A 24,873-nucleotide genomic window follows, 5' to 3' on the forward strand; every position below is an offset into this window, starting at 1 on the left:
ATAAAAATGGTGGAATGAGGCAAAAATATTCGATAAATTCACATTTTTAAATAGATTTCTCTGCTTCAGTATAATCACAAAACAAAGCAAGAAAACCAATTCCACCTCAGCATCAGGTCGTAGTGAGCGCAAGTAGCTCTTAAGGTCACCATGTCCCATCAGCTCCATAATGACCAATGTAGGCTGTCCTTTGGAGACCACACCTAGTAAGCGAACCTGCAAAATTCAACAATATTACTTTAACCCAAACATAATCAGGGCACGCAGAGGAAAGATTAATATTATAATACTGTCTTATCATTTGCGCATTTCTTTTAAGGAAAAAGCATCCTGCTCCATCTCTTTAAACAGTAAAATTCCTTATAAAAATAAAAGATAATCACATTTAACCTACATTTTCCTCAATATAGAACATTTGCATGTAGTAATGTAAATTCCTACCACATGGTGGCAGCTAAAAGCCTTCATGACCGATGCCTCATTCAGGAACTCGATCCTCTCTCGTAGACTTGCTGACTCGTTGACAGTTTTCACAGCCACTCGAACCTCTGCCTCTCCTTTTATGATGTCCTTGGCAATTCCCTCATAAACCATTCCAAAGGAACCCTGCCCTAGCTCTCGGAGCAAGGAAATCTTATCTCTGGGTACTTCCCACTCATCCGGAATGTACACTAAAAAAAAAAAAAAAAAAAAATTGATCTAGTGGTCAAAAATACAAAACAAGTTTACCACTACGTAAAATGTCATTAAAATCTAGGTACAACAATTATATAACTTCCTATCTATCTATGCATCCATCTATATATTCCACAATAATAGCGCTCAAGTGATATGGGCTTACAAAACCTTACAGTTCCTATGCAGCAAAAAGTGTCCTTTGGGTAACAAACCATTTTAGACAGATCCTGAAGTCTTAGTTCCATTTATCTTCTTTTTGCAAATGTATGTTAACAAGAAATAGCTTTACAACTATCACATGACCACAGTTATTAGCTCTATTATTGAATCTGATTAATAAGAAATTGAAGCCTTTAACCTAACCGAAGAGAAGGTTGGACTTTTATCTGCGATATTTGATATTTTGCCTTTTATTTCTTTATTTAAAGGAAAAAAAACTATTACCAGTATGTTATCTAGCAGCTTTACGCTTTCCAGATCATGTTTCTTTCATTGCCCTGTATGTATGGTCATCAACTTTGAAGTGAGATGTAAATTAGTTGTCAAGGAGGCAGAGAGTTTGACACTGAAGTCAAGCTCTCCTCACCTCTGACACCTCCTCCTGTGATTTACATCATCCACTGGACTTCTGGAGATCTGTTTAGTGCGGTCTCTGGGTGCAAGACCATCAATTACAGTGAAAGTGGCGTTGAGAGGCAGGGAGAACTTGTGTCAATGTAAAAATCTTCACCTCCCCTAACTTAATACAACCAATTTACCTCTCAATTCATAGTTGATTTTCTGGAAGATGCCACACTGGACACGATCTGGAAGCTGCTTAACAACACACTAGGGTTGGTTTATTAGGTCAATTTCTACTGACAGGTTCCCACATATAACATTATGGTTCACAATTTAATCAATTAGCAGTTTTGACAATACAACAGAGAGTCGGGTATGGTCCCCAAGATTTGTGTGTGGTGTCAGTAGCAGCAGGACTGTGAAAATACATTTATATTCCAGGATTGTAGCTAGACTGTAGCTGTATACTCGTGTTTAAGATCTCTTCAAAAACAAATTCTCTGCCCCTTCCCTGAGTCACTATTATAAGTGGCTTCTGGTTAGAAATCATATGGGAAGGGGCTGAGGATCAGTGTGGATGTACAGATCGAGGAACACAGTAGTAAGACTCTACAAGTGTTTAGAATCCAGCCACAATCCTGGAATATAATTCTGTCATTTTTCACAGTACTTTTCTCCAGGGCTCCTACCTTATACTGAATGCAGGTTTGTATGGACAAAACCCCTGGGAATTTTTGAGTAACTCACCTTCACTAGCACTAAGATATTCAGGATTAGAGGATGCATACAATGGTCCTGTTGGTCCTTCCAGGTCTCTGTATAAAAATTAGACATTATGGGTTATATTGTTTGAGAAAGTTATTTATAGTATTTTCACATGATTGCTACTGAGGGTTTACATTAGAACTGCAATCTTCCTAAAATCATAGATGGCTTGTATTCAATAATAACAAAAAGTAATTTAGGAAAGACAATCATGTGAACTTCATTCATATCCAGTAAAATCTGTCAAATTTTAATCAGGTTTCTGTAACATTGTGTCAGGTTTTCACATCCCTTTTGCATCAGTTTTTCATGCAACAATTGTGACTATGGTGTCAATTGCAATGGATCAGGAAAACAAATCAATTGCCACTTGGATAGTGTGTAAGTGCTTTCGGTTCACTGACTAATAGATGTGAATGGTTAAATTTGGCTTTATTCACAAACGTAGAGACAAAAAAAGTGGTATGAATAAACGCACTGACTATACTGGGTCAGTGAACAATGCAAGCCCCATCTGTCATAAACTGGGACATGACTCGTGTGCAGACAACACCAGCAGGAAAGGGCCCTTAAGCCTTATTCACACGACAGTGATTTGGTCATCATTTGTGAGCAAAAAATGGGTAATAAACACAGAAAATTAACTTATCTTAATAATCATTAATCCCATTGCTCCTATGCCCTTATTGGTTTCTGCATTTCAGTTCTTTGCTCCTCTCCTTAAAAATCGTATTTTTTTTTGCTTTTTATGAATGGGGCAAATATGTTTTCATACATTTTAAAATAATAAAATCGTTTGAAGAAAAGAAAAAAACAACAATAAAAAAAAAACACATTTTTCTTCATTTCACCATATTCTGAATACAATAACTTTTTCATGTTTCGGTATACTAAGATGTGTTAGGGGTCAAGTTTATAAGACAAGCTGACGTTATCGTTTGGGAACTGCACAACCTATTCATAACTTTTAATTTGCAAAACTATGAAAATGTGTAGAACGACACTTGGACGTTACTTTCCATTATGTGTTCCCACTGGAAATTGTTTTTCTATTTTGACAGACTGCGCATTTTAGGATACAGGCATGCTTAGGACTTTATTAGTTTATTTTTTTGTCAGTTCTAGGGAAAGGGGCGATTTGAACTTTTATTTGTTTTTAACTTTGGTTTAATTCCCACCCATATACTCTAGGGCAGTGTTGCCCCTTTTCTGGGGACCAGCTACACCCAACTGCCCCGCAAATAGTCCATATCTCCCCCCAACCCATATAATGTGCCATTTCCTGCAGCCCCTGGTCTAAAATGCCCCCTTTCCTGCAGCCTCCCTCTATAGTGCCCCATTTTCTGTAGACCCCTTTTAATGTCTTCACAAGAAGACAGCTACAGAAAAGGGGATATTAGAATACCCCTTTTTCTATAGCAACACCCACACACCTTTAATGTCCCCTTGTCTTTGGGCTTTTCACTTTGTGGAGAAAAATGTACATACCACATATACGCAAGTATAAGCCGACCTGAGTGTAAACCAAGGTACCCAATTTTACCACCAAAAAGGACATATGCATAAGTATAGGCTTAATTTGGGAAATGTAGCTGCTACTCTTTAATAAAATGTCTTCAGCAGCTTACCCTCATTAATAACAAGTCCAGCAGCAACAGCTTCCCTTCACTAATAACATGTCCAGCAGCAACAGCTTCCCTTCACTAATAACATGTCCAGCAGCAACAGCTTCCCTTCACTAATAACATGTCCAGCAGTAGCCTCCCACCTATAATATGTCCTGTAGCCTCCCCACAATTAATAAAATGTCCACAGCAGAGCCCCCCAATGAAATGTCCACAGCAGAGCCCCCCCAATGAAATGTCCACAGCAGAGCCCCCCCCATTGAAATGTCCACAGCAGAGCCCCCCCCATTGAAATGTCCACAGCAGAGCCCCACCCATTGAAATGTCCACAGCAGAGCCCCCTCAATGCATGCCCGCCAGCAGTGCTCCTCCCAATGAAATGCCCCCCAGCAATGCTCCCCCCAATGAAATGCCCCCTAGCAATGCCCCCCAGCAATGCTCCCCCCAATGAAATGCCCCCAGCAATGCTCCCCCCAATGAAATGCCCCCAGCAATGCTTCCCCCAATGAAATGCCTCCAGCAGTGCTACCCCCATAAAATGTCCTCAACATAAAATGTCCCCCGGGGTACTCCCCCCACTAATGAAATGTCCACAGCACCCCATGAAAGTAATAAATAAAACGCTTACCTCCAGCGCTCCTCTTCACCCTGTGGCTCAGACCTCGCACGTCTATGCCCTCTGCCCGGGTGCACCCACAATGATGTGGCAGTGTCGCCCCTTGATGACATCATCATAGCGGATGTGTGAGGGCAGAGAGCATAGACCTGCCTCTGCCCGCACTGCCAGGAGAAGAACCTGGAGCAGTGGGTAAAGAGGAACTCCGGAGGTGAGTACCGATTAATTTTTTTCCCCCAAGTGTCATATACCAGTTGTCTTCAACCACCGGACTATGGCCCTGGAGCAAGTGTTTCACGGCCTGGTTTTGGGCCGTGGCCCTGACGTTGAAGACCTCAGTTATACCTCAATACTGCTGATCTTTAACAGTCTGTCTACAGCACCACTTTGAGGTCATGCTGAATGACAAGTCTGGAAAGGCAAAGTCAAAGGCAATATGGCAGCTTCGCCGGCGATATTTTAACAGTCAACACCCATGATCATTGCCAGAATCACAATGTATGGAGATGGCTCAGCCCAAAAGCCCACTTCATACACCAATTGCCACAGGATGCAGTTATAGTACTTCCATTTCCAACAAGGGGTTAAACCTCATCCATATGTAGTCTCACAATCTGGTCATAGGAACAGTTATTGCTGTTTGAAGAGTGGGTGTAAAAAAAGAGATATCAAATACAGAGAAGGGCTGCAACATTAAAGGTTTGATAAGGACCTTTCCCCACCTGAGATTTTACTGAATGTGGAATGATTTCTCTAGCCCCAAACATCATTTCTGTTAATTTCAATTAGCATATTTATTGATTGCGTGGGGATGGGGAGGTCTACGGAAATAGTTTATAGTAGTCTGTCATACACCCACATGGGCCACATTCTACATATAGGATGGTAATTGATAAAGTGCAGGGCCCCTAGATGTACATTATTCTTCATGTAAAAACTCAAATATAAGCAAAAGTGCATTTTATAAGAGCTTAAAAGAGATCATTTTATAATTCTGAAAGGTCATTTCATGTTATATGTATAAGGGAGAAGGGGAGGTCCAAAAGCACTAAACAACACCCACAAAGTGTATGCCTACAGTACCTGAAAATATTGGTCATAGGAGGAAGCGCTGTAAGAAAAACTATGGGCCTGGCACCTTTAGCTCCTCACATATGCCATGGCATATGTGATATATATATCCTCTCAGTCAAACTTGTAATAGTTCATTTTCCCAGCTACTCTAGTTATAGCAATACAGTACAAAACATTTTTGTTAGAAGATGGGGCTTGTTTTTTCTACATTAAAAACTTTTGCAGTGCTAAAGTATTTGTATAAGTATTTGTATTGAATCACTAGCTTAAACATAAAGTGCAGAAATCACTCACTTCTTTTTCTGGATCATGCAGACTATCAAAGTGATGAGGAAACCAAACAATAAGAGGACTGGACCTATGACGATCTTCAAGACATTACTTGGGTAGTTAACTGAGAAAAAATTGTAAATGCACACATTTGAATAACCCTTGAACAAAAAGCACCTAGTGTAAATCAAGAGGATTAGATGGTAGATTCATACCACATTTATTGCATTTGCTTTAAGCATAACCTGGTAGGATTCCTGAAATGCCCTTAAACAGTTCAGCTCCTCACCCCTGAAAGTCTGAGAAGTAGTGAACATGGGTAGCAGCTGTCAATGTTCAGGGTGTCTCTCAGTTCAAGTAACTCTCCATATGGGAAAACCACCCATAGTGTACACTCTGCACAGCAGCATCCGTCTACCATGGGCTCTAAAGGCATCTGCTGAACGTATATTACATTCAGTCTGGTGGGTTGCCTTTGTCTGCCAGTCCCTGGGTTACGTATAAGATTGGTTCTTTAGGTCTGTTATTAAGTTTTGCAATTGCCCAAAAAATTTAGTACAATTTTTTGTTACGTGTGACAGTTGGATTTTCTACATTTTCAAAAAGCAAGGATTAACAATAAATCTTTATTGCAGACACCTGGGCACAGAGGTCTATTTGTAAGTAGGAGTCGTCTAAGTCGATTGTTCTTAAAGGACATTGCACCACAGGGATCAAGGAATATAAACCAAGCACACAGAATATTAACCTAGACCTCATGTACAGGTAACCCTCGACTTAAAGGACCTCTACCACTAGGATCAAGAATTGTAAACCAAGCACATTGACATACTGGTGTGATCCCCCTCTTGCAGGATCCACTCTTCTTTTAGCTTAAGCTCTTACATCCTGTTTTTTTATTTTAAAGGCTTTAAAAAAGGCTTTATGCAAAGGAGCCTGAGGGGCTCTAGGCTCCATAGGTGTTAAGGGAGTTAATTTGCATAATTCTTAAAGCCTTTTTTTTCTTAAAAACAAGTGCATGGGAAGCTTAAAGAACAGTGGACACTGACAGAGGGGGATCACACCAGTATGTCAATGTGCTTGGTTTACAATTCTTGATCTTAGTGGTAAAGGTCCTTTAAGTCGAGGACTACCTGTACATGAGGTCTAGGTTAATATTCTGTAAAGGTCACACCAGATTTCAACAACAAATTTGTCAAAAGACATTCATGGTGGAAAAGGAAAGGGTATTTCATTTCTCATTGTCCAAAATATCATGTATGTTGTAACACTTAGAAAACCCAACAGGAAATAAGAGGCTCAGCCCAAAAGCTAGAACCATTATCCCTCCTTCACAAAATTTAACAGGCACAATGCATTTATCATTTACTGGACATGAGGACAACCGACTTACAGACAACCCCTAATTACAGATGGACTTCTCTGACAACTGTGACCTCTGGTGAAGCTCCCTGGATTCTTTACTTTAGTTCCAGGTTCCAATGATCAGTAGTAAGGCGTCTGTAATGAAGTTTTATTGATAATTCTTGTAAAAATTATCAATAAAGAACCTATTTTGTATGTAACTTGGGGAACTGCCTGTACAATTAAATCTCATCAGTGACTAGTAGCAGGATCCTTAACACCATTCTGGCAGATGCCTTGTACTACTCAAGATGTGTGAATAGTATTCCCTGGTTTATATTTTGATTGAATCCAATAATTACAGATTTAGGATTCTATTTACCAGGAATACCAGTAAATAGAATTCAGCATTTTCACTGAACTCCTCCTCTAGCAGGCCCCACAACAGGAGGCAAATGGCCAGATTTGGGGAAAGGTTAACTAATAAAAAATGGAAGACCTTCATCTGATGTCAGAAGGTGGGGAAGGTTGATGTCAATTTATGATTTGTATTACATAAAATTGCTGTCAAAAACTTCATTTATGCGAATCAACATCATGTTTTGATTACAATAAGTGGATGCTCACCATGATCAGGTACATAAAAATAAGTAGTCTGGGTCCAAGATCCATTTCCAGCCAAAGAAGTTGCCCGAACTCTAACACTGTAGTTTCCTGGGGGTAGTGAACGCAGTTTTGCTCCCTTCTCCTGGAGATACTGTTTCTGGGACACACAGGCAGTTTCCTCCTGTAAAAGGTTAGCAAAACAATATAATCATTGGAAGATACAATTCTACGTCTTCAAAATACTCAACAAAATTGTACAAAACTTACCTGAGTGTCTCCAACCCGTAAGTATTGCACTTCATACAAAATAGTAAAGCCATTGGGTTCTTTTGGTTCCTTCCATGTCAGGTGGATGAATGGCGAAACATATTCGTATGTCACTGGTTCCTCAATGTTATCTGCTTTAGCTGTCAACATTTAATATTTTGTTAATTTAGCAGCTTTTTCTTGTGTTAGAACATGCTATGGCAGTGAAGTCGATTACTATAACCCTCCAAAATAAAGTTAGCAATTTCCAGTCAGTAGACAAAGCAATGTGCAGCTATGCTTAAAGGGGTAGTCCAAAGTATTTAAACAGAGATAACAAGGTTATTGGCGATGGTCCGACTGCTGCGACCCCCACTGAGAAAGACAATGGGACTCCAACAATCCACAATTTGGAACTACCCCTTATCCATGGGGGATTGACACAAATCAATCCAAAAAACGGCTTCCCTATTAAAGAGCCAGATTCCCCTAAATACAAAGTATACTGCACAAGTGCAATTAAAAAAAAAAAAAGACTGTGAATCCACAACTATTTCATGAAGTCAACCCACCTCCAAGATCCACTTTTAAAACTGGAGAAAAACTGGACAAGGTATAGGTGGCTTACCTTCTGGCATGGTTCTGGCACTGACATATGCAGCTACACTGCAGCCAAGTGAAATATCATGGTTGCACGCATGGATTTCAATCCGATACAAAGTGAAATGCTTCAGGCCAGATATGACAAAAGACTCCTTGAACCAAACCTTCTGAGAAAACTTTTTGGGCTCAAGGTCGTCAGATGCTCCAGTGGAAGTTGCATTGGATAAAGGATTGGGTGTCACTAGATCTGAAACTGTACCGTTTGCAACACCAAATGTATCCCTACGTTTTCGAGAAGGTCTGTAACAGGCAAGTAAAACAGAAATGCTTAAAATAACATGCATTTTTTTTAAAGGAGTTTCCAAGTTTAAAGGCCTATAGCAGGATGTTACTTTTATTATTCTCTGTGCTAAAGAATACAAGTGAGCCTCTAAAAGTGTTTTAATTTCCTGTTGGTGTCACTGTATTTTGGGTTACTTATGATATTTTTCACAGTAAAATTTGCGCCATATTTATGGTACATAAGTCTTATTGAATAACTATCAATAATACAGATATATATTATACGGAGAATACCAATGCATTATAGACCATCAGTTGTAAACTATTAGGATGTGTCTCTGGGACACGTTACTGGCATCCTTGTGGGCAACTCTAAGGTCCCCAGGATTCATGACAACCATCAGTCCCTTGCACTTGTAGTGTAGTGTCCCTTGCACATTCTCCTTAACATTTAGATGCCACTGTCTGGCTTCTAAATGATTAAACAACTACGATTACGGTTAACATCAACTGCAGCTATTAGAGCAGGCCTCTTGTGGTAATCATGTCGAGTACAGGTTCTGTGCCCCCACAATAACCCACTGTAACTGTATGCTCAAATACAGCAACTCACTGCTGTGGTTGTACATTTATGTCCATTTGTGGCAACGGTTTAATGAGCCACATGACATGTGTCACTTTATGTGATAATAATTTTGGCATGCTTTAACATATGAAGGCGATTTTGAGATAGTCTTCTTGTACTTAGTTAAAAAATTTGGGTGATATGTTTTGATATGATAAAACACCCTGCAAGAAGGTTCTGATGCCCGAGGTTGCCCCGGGCACTCATCAGACACCTCCCATAGGAGGAACAGTTTCCCCTGGTAAGTGGCACAGGAAGAGGGAGGTCGGCTTTGCTTAGTTTTTGACCACACAACATGCTACTTTCCAGTATATAAAAGATGGCTCCAATATTTGGCCAAGGTTTTTCCAGGTCTGTTGTGATTCATTGTTCTAAGACATTGAACTAGTTCAAAGTTCTTTTTTTTTTTTATCTTACCTTGGAATGAAGACCACATTGTGCAAATAATTCTCAAAGGTTTTCCGGAATGCCAGCTCAATGTGCTCATTCATGATCTGAGCTTCACTTTTTGGGCAAGAACAGCAAGCTTCATTTGAGGTCTCTGTGTCTGTGCCATTGGGTTTAGGAACATCATCTGCTTCTTGAGAAGGAGACCATCCCCTGGAGGGCAACTTTATTCCTGTGAAAGCATGTACTAGTAATTATTAGTGGCACAAAACTTAAATTACTTTAGTAATTTACATCTTAAAGTATTTTACATCTTTAGTAATTGTACATCTTAAAAATGAAATCACTTTATGAACCTAGAGGTTTTTTAACCTCTAGGACAGTGGTGGCGAACCTATGGCACGGGTGACAGAGGTGGCACTCAGTGCCCTTTCTGTGGGCACCCAAGCCTTCACACCAACACAGAGTTTGCAAGATCTGACTCAAGGCTTCCTCCTGTGGTCCAGTACAGCCCAGGACGTGCCATGCTCAGCGCTATTTTAAAGCGACACATCCTTTGCTGCCAGCACTACAGGAGGAGCAAGAAGGTATGGATAGAGATGGATTGTCGTTTGAGCTCCTGTTCTGGGTCCCTTGATTCTTCCACTTCAAGGGACCCGGGAAGGAAGTTACAATCCAAAACCAATACAATCATCTTTCTGTTGTATAGGGGAACTCAGGAGGCCAATACAATTAAAACCTGTGATACAGCAGGGATCAATAAGTTATTGCTTAAATCATCATGTTGGCACTTTGCGACATACAAGTGGGTTTTGGTTGTAGCTTGGGCACTCTGTCTCCAAAAGGTTCGCCATCACTGCTCTAGGACCTCAAAGATGCAGCATTGTGGTCCCTACCCAGTGTTATCAGGCACAGCTGCACACAAGACCTATTGTTTATTCTCTGTAGTGCTCCTTTTGATGGATACAATAGAAGGGTGTGGCATAAGTTGCACAAAATTCTGCCATATTTTTCTGGTGCCAACTAATACGAGGTGCAAAGACTAGGAAGTCTTAAACTAGGCCAAATTAGTCCTTCAGCACACTGTGGTGAATCTATTGTAACATTCCACTGTTTCAATTAAGGCCAACACATAAGCTCGTTACATAGAGACAACGTCAAAGGAGTACAACATCACACCTACACACCTAACAAGCGAAGCAAACTAGATGACTGGAAAAATACTCATAAATGTATAGGCAATGTTAATAACTGTTCATATAACGTTCATATGTTCAACCAAAGTTAAAGTTTCAAAACTGCAAATTCTACTGAAAATATGCAACCAATACTCTCTATACCCCACCCCTTACCTATAATCCACACCTCCCCTACCCCCCTCTCCTTGATACAAGGTACCATGACTGCCTATAGCAACATATATTGGATACATAATTCCATGCATGATGTAACTACCAGAAGTATGTAATACAGTCTCAAGTGGTATATCTATATACAAAACCAAATAAAAAGTTTTATACAAAAAAACCCCACACACACATTTGTTTACCATATAAAGGTATATTAACATATTTACTCACCCTTAATACAGTAATCTAGCTCAAGTAGTTCACTATCCTCAGGTTGTTCCTGCCAATACACCAAATAGTGAGTAACATTCCCATTGGGTTCGGATGGTGGTTTCCATTTTAGTATAATCTGAGATGATGTGTTGGATATAGAAAATGGATCGAGTGGCACAGAGGGTGCTGAAATAAAACACACACATTATTTTCTTAACTCCAAAGAAACTGGTAACTGTTAATCGTGGAACCCCTCCAGGTCGCATTAAAGGGCTTGTCCACTTTATAAATAAATTTAAAAAAAATATATATAAAAGATAATTGGAAGTCATACAATTACATAGAAAGTTATTAAAAATATATTTTTTTATATAGACAAGTACTTACTGCTTTCATTTGTTCTTATATAAATGATTTCACTCTTTGCTCCATACGTTCTTCCTCTTTCATCTGATGAAGATACTAGAGTCTTGACAAATACTGCATACTGTGTCCAGGGCTTTAAATTACGCAAAAGATGCCCTGGGGCGTTGGGCGTCTTGCCATCTGTAGTACGTTGAGGAGGATCCACATCCACCACTGTCCAACTGTTAGAGCTACACGCATCCTGACCATCAAACTCTGTAACATTCTGATAGGGTCTTGACAATGGAAGAAGCACAAATTGATATGTAAGATTGTACAGATGCAGACCACCAACCAACTACATTACAAATATTGCTAGAGAAAGAAACTTAAAGGGGCATTTCCATTTCATCATTTAAATGTTATTGTTTGAATAATTAAAAGTTATGCAATTTTCCAATATACTTTCTAAATAAATTACGCACACTTTTCTAGATCTCTGCTTGCTGTGATTCTATAGGAAATTTCATTGTTTGTTTCTGCTTGCTGTGATTCTATAGGAAATTTCATTGTTTGTTTCTGCTTGCTGTGATTCTATAGGAAATTTCATTGTTTGTTTCTGCTTGCTGTGATTCTATAGGAAATATCAAATGTTTGTTTCTGCTTGCTGTGATTCTATAGGAAATATCAAATGTTTGTTTCTGCTTGCTATGATTCTATAGGAAATTTCATTGTTTGTTTCAGGTGGACAGAAATCTGACCATGGTCACACAGGTGTGCAGCTCGTTATATCACACAGCTCTGATTACTCTGTGACATAACGAGCCGTGCACCTGTGTGACCATGGTCAGGTTTCTGTCCACTGGAATTAAACATAGAAGCTTCCTATAGAAGTACAGCAAGCAATTATATAATATAATTATATAATTATTCATCATACAAACAATAACATAAATTTGCAGAAATGGGAATACCCCTTTAGCCTACATAACATTTACAAATGGCTAGAAATTCTTTTTACACCAAATGTGAAACAAAAAAGAGCAACTACAGAATAGACATTAACCCCTTAACGCTCTGCGCCGTAGCTCTACGGCGCAGAGGTATAAGGGATGTATGAAGAGGGCTCACGGGCTGAGTCCTCTTCATACAGAGGTGGGGGTTTTTGCATTTTGCACAAAACCCCCACCGCTAATAACCGCGGTCGGTGCCTGCACCGATCGCGGCTATTAACCCCCTAAACGCCGCCGGCAAAGTCGCCGGCGGCGTTTAAAAGACGGCGGCGCGCGGGTGCCGCCATCTTTTTTTCGATCGCCACGCCCCCGAACGTCATCGGGGGGCGGCGATCGGTTGCCATGGTAGCCTCGTGTCTTCTTTTGACACGAGGCTATCTGGCAGCTGCATATTCGTTACAATGAGCCAGTGGCTCATTGTAATGAATGTGCTGCAAAAATGCCATATATTGCAATACTGTAGTATTGCAGTATATGGTAGCAGCGATCTGACTATCTAGGGTTAATGTACCCTAGATCAGTGGTGGCGAACCTATGGCACGGGTGCCAGAGGCGGCACTCTGAGCCCTTTCTGTGGGCACCCGGGCCATCGCCCCAGCACATCAGACAGGACTCAAAAAATCTTAAAGTGATATTGAATTCGCTACTTGGGACTGTAGGAAAAGGGAGAATGAGTAGACTGGGCCCCACGATTCTCTGCAGAGGGACACTGGAAAGAAGCTAGAATAATGCACATTTTCCATCTTTCTACTGTGTTGCTGTCCTCAGGAGGCCAATATGATTAAAAGTTGTTGAGAAATAGGGATCAATAAGTTACTGCTTTATTTTTTGTTGCCACCTCGCGATAAATAAGGAAGGGGTGGGGGGTTTGAGTTACAGTTTGGGCACTCGGCCGCTAAAAGGTCCGCCATCACTGCCCTAGATGGTCTAAAAGATAGTGAAAAAAAAAGAAAAAAAAAAGTTTAAAAAATAAAAAAAATCAATAAAATATTAAAAGTTCAAATCACCCCCCTTTCCCTAGAACGGATATAAAACATAACAAACAGTAAAAATCACAAACATATTAGGTATCGCCGCGTCCCAAAATGCCCGATCTATCAAAATATAAAAACGGTTACGGCCGGCGGTGACCTCCGAGGCGGGAAATGGCGCCCAAATGTCCGAAATGCGACTTTTACACCTTTTTACATAACATAAAAAATGAAATAAAAAATGATCAAAATGTCGCACAGACCTCAAAATGGTAGCAATGAAAACGTCGCCTCATTTCGCAAAAAATGACCCCTCACACATCTCCGTGCGCCAAAGTATGAAAAAGTTATTAGCGTCAGAAGATGGCAAAAAAAAATTTTTCTTTTTTGTACACATTCGTTTAATTTTTGAAAATGTATTAAAACACAATAAAACCTGTATAAATTTGGTATCACCGCGATCGCACCGAACCAAAGAATAAAGTAGGCATGTTATTTGGAGCGAAGAGTGAAAGTCGTAAAAACTGAGCCCACAAGAACGTGACGCACGTGCGGTTTTTTTTCAATTTTTCCACATTTGGAATTTTTTTTCAGCTTCGCAGTACACGGCATGTTAAAATAAATAACATTGCGGGAAAGTAAAATTCGTTACGCACAAAATAAGCCCTCACACAGGTCTGTACACGGAAAAATGAAAAAGTTAGGGATTTTTGAAGTTGGAGAGCGAGAAATGAGGCGAAAAACCCTCCGTCCTTAAGGGGTTAAAAGAAAAACAAAATCAGATGCACAGTATAAAAATACAGTGGAACCTTGGGTCACAAGTTACCAGGTCAATGAGTGTTTTGCAAGACACTTTTGTAACAAAAAATTTAACTCTGTTAATGAGCAATAAGACCATTACGTCTTCCCCTCCCCTCAAAACTAGGACTTCCTGCAGCTAGTCACTGTACACCGCTCCATCAATCAGAGTCAAGGTGCTTCAGCAGATCTCAGGGAGAGTAGGAGCCTCTCTCCGTCTCCATGCTGGTCGTGACATGAGTAATTCTGAAGGACCTTGCATGTAGAGGGGATGGGGCTAGCGGCAGGGTGTGAAATGTGGCTGTGTGTGTGTTGTAGCCCAGCCATGTGGCTGCAGATGATGTGGCTGTGTGGAAGCAATCAAACGAACACTTGTCCAAGTCAAAGGAAAGGGAAAAAATAAAGTTAAAAACATTTTTATGAGTAAAATTCCCTAAAGCAATTATTTCTTATGGGATATATGAGCGCTTTGGATCATGAGTAACAATTTTGCCTGTAATCCAAGGTATTCATTCATTGTATTCATCTGTATTTCAATTATTTCCCATTGTAAATCTTGCTTTAATAGAAGAGCACTTTAGATTGGTAAATAATTCCCAGAACTAATTATGCTTGTAATACAAGGTTCCACTGTACTCCAATAGAAAAAGAGGGGCTGAGGACTATGAATACTTACGCCTCCTTATAATGAAACATGAATCCCAACAAATCTCTGTAGTCTGGTGGCCAGTATGGGTCCCATCTTATCAATACCTTATCATAGCTTGATTTTATAGAGTTGAAGCGCAGCACATCAGTCTCACCTGTAAAAAGATTGGCGAGTGCATAAGAACTGATGGACAATTATTGATAAAGAAATACGGTAGTAGTATTTTTTTACATATGGAGTTTTGGTGAAGATAAAACTGCATTGGGAAAATTGTGATGTCAGTATTTAAAGGGGTGTTCCAGGAATAAGCGTAATTCATATACAAATGGGTACTTAAAATATAAGCTAAAGAGTAAATAGTTGTTATTTATAATTTGCTCCCCTTAGCAGAAAATGCTGGTGACATACAGTACTATGTAATGAAGAATTAAAAATGCGACTGGCCCTTTAATCAGTCCATTGATTTTCTCTGCGCAGAGCAGACACAGGACACACAATGGCGACTGGTCACATGTCCACATCACAGGTCCTGCAGCTACTTGGGCAGGTCATGTGATATCCACTAAGTTTGGCTGTAGTCGGCTGGTTGTGGTGCATCCTGTATGGCCAAAGTGGTGGTGGGATGTCACCTCGGTGAGGTAATGTGCACTGATGACAGTTACACATCATTACTATGGTAACAGAGCAGGAGAGTCAGTTACATCATCACTGGGAGCAGGAGTTACTGAGAACTAAAGGATCATGCAGTTTTCGGACGTGTCCATACCTAATGTGTTTATGATTTTCACTGTTTATTTTTATTTATATCAGTTCTAGGGAAAGGGGGGGGGGGGAGATTTGAGTTTTTAGGTTTTTTAATTATATATTTTTTTACTTTTACCATTTTTCAGACTCCCTAGGGTACTTTAACCAAAGGTTGTCTGTACGATCCTATCATATACTGCCATACTACAGTATGGCAGTATATGGGGATTTTACTCCTCATTTATTACAATGTGCTGATAGCACATTGTAATGAATAGGTTAACCTGAAGCAGCCTCGGGTCTTCGGAAGATGGCGACGGATCGCCGCTCCCCAAATGATGTCCCGGGGAGCGCTGATCCTTGGGAAGATGGCGGCGCCCATGCTATTACATCACATGTCGGTAAGGGGTTAACTACCCACCTACCATAATCATAAAAGGGACACATTTCCATTCCATGATCCCAAGCTATGACTGCTTTTAAACTTTTCAATCATCTCATGAAAGGGTGATAAGAAGCCATTTGCTTAGCTCCCAATATATTGATGTACTGATATGTATCATACATATGAATTATAACATTATGCTATACAGCTGGTAATGTTAGGGCACATGCACATTGACTATCATTTTAAGGATTTGTGAGGTATGATACATATTGAGGGATGGTATATCAAATATTATGCACATAAATTATTAATAGTGAATTTGTAATAAGCGTTCCTTGAGAGAATTAGCTTAAGGAATACAGGCGGTCCCCTACTTAAGGACACCCGACTTACAGACAACCCATAGTTACAGACGGACCCCTCTGCCCACTGTGACCTCTGGTGAAGCTCTCTGGATGCTTTACTATAGTCCCAGACTGCAATGATCAGCTGTAAGATGTCTGTAATGAAGCTTTATTGATAATTCTTGGTCCAATTACACCAAAAATTTTGAAACTCTAATTGTCACTGGGGCAAAAGAAAAAAAATTGTCTCGAACTTCCATTATAAAATATACAGTTTCGACTTACATACAAATTCAACTTAAGAACAAACCTCCAGACCCTATCTTGTATGTAACCCGGGGACTGCCTGTATGCTCCTTCTGAAGGTGTCATTTTGATGGATCTATTAGACTTCCCTTATCATTTTAGTGCAAAAGATAACGGTGGTCCAAACACACAGGGCCGGATTAAGGTTGGTGGGGGCCCCTGGGCGCAAAACATGGTGGAGGCCCCCATTGAATGTAGTCCAGACAGGGAACAGCAATCGCTATATACCGACCCCCAGCAATAACTTTATACAGCCTCCCCAGTAATCACTGTATACATCCCCCCCAGCAACCACTATATACAGCTCCCCCAGCAATCACTATATACAGCTCTCCCAGCAATCACTGTATACTGCTCCCCCAGCAATCACTATATACAGCTCCCCCAGCAATCACTATATACAGCTCCCCCCAGCAATCACTATCTACAGCTCCCCCCAGCAATCACTATCTACAGCCTCCCCAGTAATCACTGTACACTTCCCCCCCAGCAATCACTATATACAGCTCCCCCAGCAATCACGGTATACAGCTCCCCCAGCAATCACTGTATACAGCTCCCCCAGCAACCACTATATACAGCCCCCAGCAATCACTGTATACAGCTCCCCCAGCAATAACTATATACAGCTCCCCAGCAATCACTATCTACAGCTCCCCCAGCAACCACTATCTACAGCCTCCCCAGTAATCACTGTATACTTCCCCCCCAGCAATCACTATATACAGCTCCCCCAGCAATCACTATATACAGCTCCCCCAGCAACCACTGTATACAGCTCCCCAGCAATCACTATATACAGCTCCCCCAGCAATCACTATCTACAGCTCCCCCAGCAATCACTATCTACAGCCTCCCCAGTAATCACTGTATACTTCCCCCCCAGCAATCACTATATACAGCTCCCCCAGCAATCACTGTATACAGCTCCCCCAGCAATCACTATATACAGCTCCCCCAGCAATCACTATATACAGCTCCCCCAGCAATCACTATATACAGCTCCCCCCAGCAATCACTATCTACAGCCTCCCCAGTAATCACTGTACACTTCCCCCCCAGCAATCACTATATACAGCTCCCCCAGCAATCACGGTATACAGCTCCCCCAGCAATCACTGTATACAGCTCCCCCAGCAACCACTATATACAGCCCCCAGCAATCACTGTATACAGCTCCCCCAGCAATAACTATATACAGCTCCCCAGCAATCACTATCTACAGCTCCCCCAGCAACCACTATATACAGCCTCCCCAGTAATCACTGTATACTTCCCCCCCAGCAATCACTATATACAGCTCCCCCAGCAATCACTATATACAGCTCCCCCAGCAACCACTGTATACAGCTCCCCAGCAATCACTATATACAGCTCCCCCAGCAATCACTATCTACAGCTCCCCCAGCAATCACTATCTACAGCCTCCCCAGTAATCACTGTATACTTCCCCCCCAGCAATCACTATATACAGCTCCCCCAGCAATCACTGTATACAGCTCCCCCAGCAATCACTATATACAGCTCCCCCAGCAATCACTATATACAGCTCCCCCAGCAATCACTATCTACAGCTCCCCCCAGCAATCACTATCTACAGCCTCCCCAGTAATCACTGTACACTTCCCCCCCAGCAATCACTATATACAGCTCCCCCAGCAATCACGGTATACAGCTCCCCCAGCAATCACTGTATACAGCTCCCCCAGCAACCACTATATACAGCCCCCAGCAATCACTGTATACAGCTCCCCCAGCAATAACTATATACAGCTCCCCAGCAATCACTATCTACAGCTCCCCCAGCAACCACTATATACAGCCTCCCCAGTAATCACTGTATACTTCCCCCCCAGCAATCACTATCTACAGCCTCCCCAGTAATCACTGTATACTTCCCCCCCAGCAATCACTATATACAGCTCCCCCAGCAATCACTGTATACAGCTCCCCCAGCAATCACTATATACAGCTCCCCCAGCAATCACTGTATACAGCTCCCCCAGCAATCACTATATACAGCTCCCCCAGCAATCACTATATACAGCTCCCCCCAGCAATCACTATCTACAGCTCCCCCCAGCAATCACTATCTACAGCCTCCCCAGTAATCACTGTACACTTCCCCCCCAGCAATCACTATATACAGCTCCCCCAGCAATCACTGTATACAGCTCCCCCAGCAATCACTGTATACAGCTCCCCCAGCAACCACTATATACAGCCCCCAGCAATCACTGTATACAGCTCCCCCAGCAACCACTATATACAGCCTCCCCAGTAATCACTGTATACTTCCCCCCCAGCAATCACTATCTACAGCCTCCCCAGTAATCACTGTATACTTCCCCCCCAGCAATCACTATATACAGCTCCCCCAGCAATCACTGTATACAGCTCCCCCAGCAATCACTATATACAGCTCCCCCAGCAATCGCTGTATACAGCTCCCCCAGCAATCGCTGTATACAGCTCCCCCAGCAATCGCTGTATACAGCTCCCCCAGCAATCACTATATACAGCTCCCCCAGCAATCACTGTATACAGCTCCCCCAGCAATCACTGTATACAGCTCCCCCAGCAATCACTGTATACAGCTCCCCCAGCAACCACTATATACAGCCCCCAGCAATCACTGTATACAGCTCCCCCAGCAATAACTATATACAGCTCCCCAGCAATCACTGTATACAGCTCCCAGTAATCACTATATACAGCTCCTCCAGCAACCACTGTATACAGCTCCCCCAGCAATCACTGTATACAGCTCCCCCAGCAACCACTATATACAGCCCCCAGCAATCACTGTATACAGCTCCCCCAGCAATAACTATATACAGCTCCCCAGCAATCACTGTATACAGCTCCCAGTAATCACTATATACAGCTCCCCCAGCAATCACTATATACAGCTCCCAGTAATTACTATATACAGCTCCCCCAGCAATCACTATATACAGCTCCCAGTAATCACTGTATACAGCTCCCAGTAATCACTATATACAGCTCCCGCAGCAATCACTATATACAGCTCCCCCAGCAATCACTATATACAGCTCCCCCAGCAATCACTATATACAACTCCCCCAGCAATCACTATATACAGCTCCCCCAGCAATCACTGTATACAGCTCCCCCAGCAATCACTACATACAGCTCCCCCAGCAACCACTGTATACAGCTCCCCCAGCAATCACTGTATACAGCTCCCCAACAACCACTGTATACAGCTCCCCCAGCAAACATTAGATACAGCTCCCCCAGCAATCACTATATACAGCTCCCAGTAATTACTATATACAGCTCCCCCAGCAATCACTATATACAGCTCCCCCAGCAACCACTGTATACAGCTCCCCCAGCAACCACTGTATACAGCTCCCCCAGCAATCACTGTATACAGCTCCCCCAGCAACCACTGTATACAGCTCCCCCAGCAACCACTGTATACAGCTCCCCCAGCAAACATTATATACAGCTCCCCCAGCAATCACTATATACAGCTCCCCAGCAATCACTATATACAGCTCCCCCAGCAATCACTATATACAGCTTCCCCAACAATCACTATATACAGCTTCCCCAACAATCACTATATACAGCTCCCCCAGCAATCACTATATACAGCTCCCCCAGCAATCACTATATACAGCTTCCCCAACAATCACTGTATACAGCTCCCCCAGCAATCACTATATACAGTTCCCAGTAATCACTATATACACCCCCCTATAACAACTAAATACAGTGCCCCTATGATAACTATATACACCCCTATAATAACTGTATAACAATTACAATATACAGTCCTCCTATAATAACTATATACAGTCCCCTATAGCTATATACACCCCCCTATAACTATATACAGTTCCCCTATAATAACTATATACAGTTCCCTGTAAAACCTATATACAGACCCCTATAACTATATACACCCCCCTATAATAACTATATACAGTTCCCTGTAATAACTATATACAGACCCCTATGATAACTATGTACACCCTATAATAACTATATACACCCCCCTATAATAACTATATACAGTTCCCCTATGATAACTATATACAGTGCCCCTATAATAACTATATACACCCCCTATAATAACTATATACAGTGCCCCTATAATAACTATATACACCCTCGCGTTGTTAGGGTGGAGATCGGATGTAAACAAAGATGGCGGCGCCCTGCTACAGCCCGCGCCGTGAGTCGCGCCGCGGTGACGTCACATGCTGTGACGTCACACTCGGCGCCGTGACCCAGCGGCAGGGCGCCGCCATCTTCATTTACATTGGATCGTCTATGGCAGAGCAGGGAACTTATTGTTCCCTCGCTCTGCCATAGACTAAAGGCAGAAACATCGGCGGGATTCGGCCCGCGGCCCGGGTAGCCCGGCGCCGAATATATTGCTGGCGATTCGGGCGGTCATGCGACCGCCCGAATCGCCCCAATTTGGTGGGGGCCCCTCTTAAAGGCGAAGTGGTGGGGGCCCCTATGATCCGGCTCTGCAAACACAGGTGTATTTCGGATGGCGTTAGGAATTATTAGTCAGATTATGTACGCTGCAGCTAAATAATAAAAATAGATGTTCTAAATTTAATAAATATTTAACATAATGAATGCTTTTTGGAGGATATGGGTGTGTATATAAGGTATTCAGTACAACATCAGAATCAAGCCCTGGAAGAAGCATAAAGTGGTTGCTAAATGGGTAACAAAGTGTTGTGACAGATTCATGGATTTTTATTATAAGCACTCAGAACTACAGGCGGTCCCCTACTTAAGAACACTCGACTTACATACGACCCCTAGTTACAAACGGACCACTGGATATTGGTAATTTATTGTACTTTAGTCCAAGGCTACAATAATCAGCTGTAACAGTTATCACTGGTGTCTGTAATGAAGATTTATTGTTAATCCTGGTTCTTATGACAACCCAACATTTTTAAAATCCAATTGTCACAGAGACCAAAAAAAAGTTCTGGCTGGGATTACAATGATAAAATATACAGTTCCGACTTACATACAAATTCAACTTAAGAACAAACCTACAGACCCTATCTTGTATGTAACCCGGGGACTGCCTGTATATAATAAAACTACTGGTCCACCTACAAGTATGATTTACACTATGTTTTAACCCTTTTATCGCCAAGGACATATCTCATACGTCGTCACAAGGGGCCAAGGACGTATGAGATTCCAGGAGCCATAACTTGGATCCCTGGCTCCTGTTTTTATTCATCCAAAAGAGGATGAAAGCATGATTTTTCCATTTTTTAAATCACTTCCTACTGTTTCTTAAAGAGTTGATATCTCTGGTTCCCTGGCACCTAGAAACACATTCTAACACAAAATGAAGGCGGTAAAACAGATGCCAGGGATCCAATGTTATAGTCCTCTGAAGTGTGTCCCCCATCCAGACTCTTAGCGAGCATTATAGAGAGGGTGCACAGATTGTAGCACAATTTTGGAAAAGGATAACATGAAATTATATCTGAGACCACACATGCTCCCCTGATATTGAGCGCCGTTTTTTTACATAACGAGGGAGGATGAACATTCTATCCTTTTTACCTAATGTGGCTATAATATAACACTGGACACACACAATCCTGAATTTAATTTTTATTTCACACCATTCCTCCATAAATAATGAACTACAAATAAGAGTGCAAAAAGTATCCCCACAGGGTTGGCATACAGGTAAAGATGAGGCCTTGGTGTCTGGTTTTAACTCATCAATTGCAATGTACAATTTGCACACTGTAATAGATAATGTGTAAAATTCCCATATACTGCCATATTGTAATACGGCAGTATATGGTAGGATCAGATAAGGATCACCAGGAGACCCATTTTTAGCACTCTCCCAGTCCCCACAGAGCATAGTACATACACTGCCAAAGTGTTTTTGTATAAAAAAAATAGGTTTTGCAGAAAAAAAGATATGTTATATTGTACCTTTCACCAGGTATTCGTCCACTGGGAGTGGCTGGAAAGGAGCAGTTCCCCACCCCCACCCTTGGGAAACAGCTTCTCCATGAGTCCTTTTCAAATATATGAAAACACCCATCACTTGGGTTAGCAACGCCCCCTGCTACTCTACAGCCAATCCCGAGTGTGGGCAGGAAACTGCTCCTTTCCAGCCACTCCCAGTGGACGAGTGCCTAGTCACACAGCAGATGCTAATGAAAGGTACAATATAACATATCTTTTTTTTCTGTAAAACCAATTTTTAATACAAAAACACTTCGGCAGTGTATGTACTATGCTCTGTAGGGACTGGGGGGAGTGTTAAAAATGGGTTTCCTGGTGACAGGTTAACATTAAGTAAAAATAAATAAATAATTAATTTAAAAAAAAAAAATGCAAATCGCCCCCCTTTCCTTAGAACTGATAGAAACAGTAAAAATCCTAAACATTTTAGTTATTGCTGTGTCCCAAAATGTTGGATCTATCAAAATATGATAATGTTTTTTCCCCAGAGTTTTACCCCATAAGGGAAAATAGTGCCCAAAGTTATGGAATATTAAATACCGTCACTATGAAGTGCAATTTATTATGCAGGAAACAAGCCCTCACACAGGTATCTACATGGAAAAATAAAGAACTCATGGATTTTTGAAGCTGGAGAGTGAAAAATAAAAAAGGGCCTGATCGTTAAAGGGGTTGTGTCACCATAGCACATGGCTGTAATTGGGTCCAATGCATTGTTACAAGTACTTTCACCATTGACACTTATTACAAAATCTGCAGCCTTACTGAGATAACTCCTCTTGTTATGGTTGCTGGCACCCTCTAGTGGTAGCTGTGTCCCGTCCTGAGCAACAGCTGATCTGGCCTAGTCTGCCACAGGGATTCCCCCAGCTGCTCTGCACTACAGATCACTCCAAGGGCTCACAGCTCCTCTTCACACTCAGAGATCACCTGACACACTGCAGCCAATAGGAAGTGAGACAAGGGGCAGAGAGCTCAGCCGTCTACACCAGTGAATGAGGTGATTTCCACTGCTCCACAGTTGCTTCCAGCAGCAGATACAAGGTAACTGCAGACATACATGACTGTCTGCTGCCCAGAGGAGAGTCCTCCCCTAACATGGATCATAGCAATATGGCAGCCCTCTCCTCCCTCCACCATTAGTCAGGTCACACAGGAGGCTGCAGAGATAACACAAGTAACAGGCTGAGCTCTGACCTCTCCTGATGCATCCTCCTCCTGTACTCTCCACCATTCACTGTCCCTCCATGTTACCCTGCTGTTCTGCAAAGGGGCCCCTGTGCCTGACTAGCAGGGAAGTAGCTAAAGATCAGTAACATGCGAGAAGCTGTCACCTATTTATCTATGCATCCATGCATGTCAGCCGGACCGACCATGATGCTGTGAGAATACATAGTACATGTGTACTATGTGAGGTGTCCTGTGTAGTGTGCAGAGGGCGCCAGATTCAGGATTTCTAGCGCACGTTCTTCATGAATCTGGTGCCCCCTGCACTGCTTTGACAGACTGCACCAACTTTTTTTGGTGCACTTTTAACATGGGGCGTATGACACATTTCTGTTGGACTTCTATTGGATCAGTAATGCAGGGACTATTTGAGCACAGCAGGTGGAAGGAGACTCTGAAGGCTGAGCGCTCTGTAGTACTGAGTTGTGCAATAACTGCAGCTGTCAGTGCTGTGCATGTGCCTGGCCCCTCCCACATCTGCCTCTGTGTGAAGCAGAATAGAGGCTGAACACGCATCATAATAACACATAGAAAGGTATCTTTAATTCCAGGTAACCTTTACAAATAGATTTTTGAAATATTTTAACCTCTTTGACAGCTTTTTGAAGTCAATTGTTTCGTGGCATAACCCCTTTAAGGGATTGAATGTAAACAATTCTCTTTAAGCCAATGAGCATCACATAGGTATAAAAAAATATACTTGCATAGTAAACCTTATGCACCCACTTTTATAACTTGATCAGCAGTCATTATTAATCTTACCATTTGGGAACACACAGAGCTTACTGTGAGACAAGCAGAGGCTGAAAATGTCAAGCATAGCTAAAGTACAAGA

General features: G+C 41.8%; 1 protein-coding gene across 2 annotated transcripts in view; it reads right to left on the reverse strand.

Annotated features, from left to right (window-relative positions):
- INSR (insulin receptor) overlaps positions 1-24,873 on the reverse strand; it is a 115,975-nt gene that overhangs the window by 12,535 nt on the left and 78,567 nt on the right. For both annotated transcript variants that reach the window (XM_072110402.1, XM_072110395.1), the window contains exons 7-17: positions 15,048-15,174; positions 11,632-11,885; positions 11,263-11,430; positions 9,713-9,914; positions 8,414-8,688; positions 7,807-7,946; positions 7,561-7,720; positions 5,614-5,713; positions 1,987-2,054; positions 442-671; positions 106-216 (exon numbers count right to left, since the gene is read on the reverse strand). In XM_072110402.1, coding sequence (XP_071966503.1) covers positions 106-216; positions 442-671; positions 1,987-2,054; positions 5,614-5,713; positions 7,561-7,720; positions 7,807-7,946; positions 8,414-8,688; positions 9,713-9,914; positions 11,263-11,430; positions 11,632-11,885; positions 15,048-15,174 — 1,835 coding nt within the window. The remainder of the gene's footprint in view (positions 1-105; positions 217-441; positions 672-1,986; positions 2,055-5,613; positions 5,714-7,560; positions 7,721-7,806; positions 7,947-8,413; positions 8,689-9,712; positions 9,915-11,262; positions 11,431-11,631; positions 11,886-15,047; positions 15,175-24,873) is intronic.

This window comes from Engystomops pustulosus, chromosome 1 (assembly GCF_040894005.1).
Source record: "Engystomops pustulosus chromosome 1, aEngPut4.maternal, whole genome shotgun sequence".
Classification (NCBI taxonomy): Eukaryota; Metazoa; Chordata; class Amphibia; order Anura; family Leptodactylidae; genus Engystomops; species Engystomops pustulosus.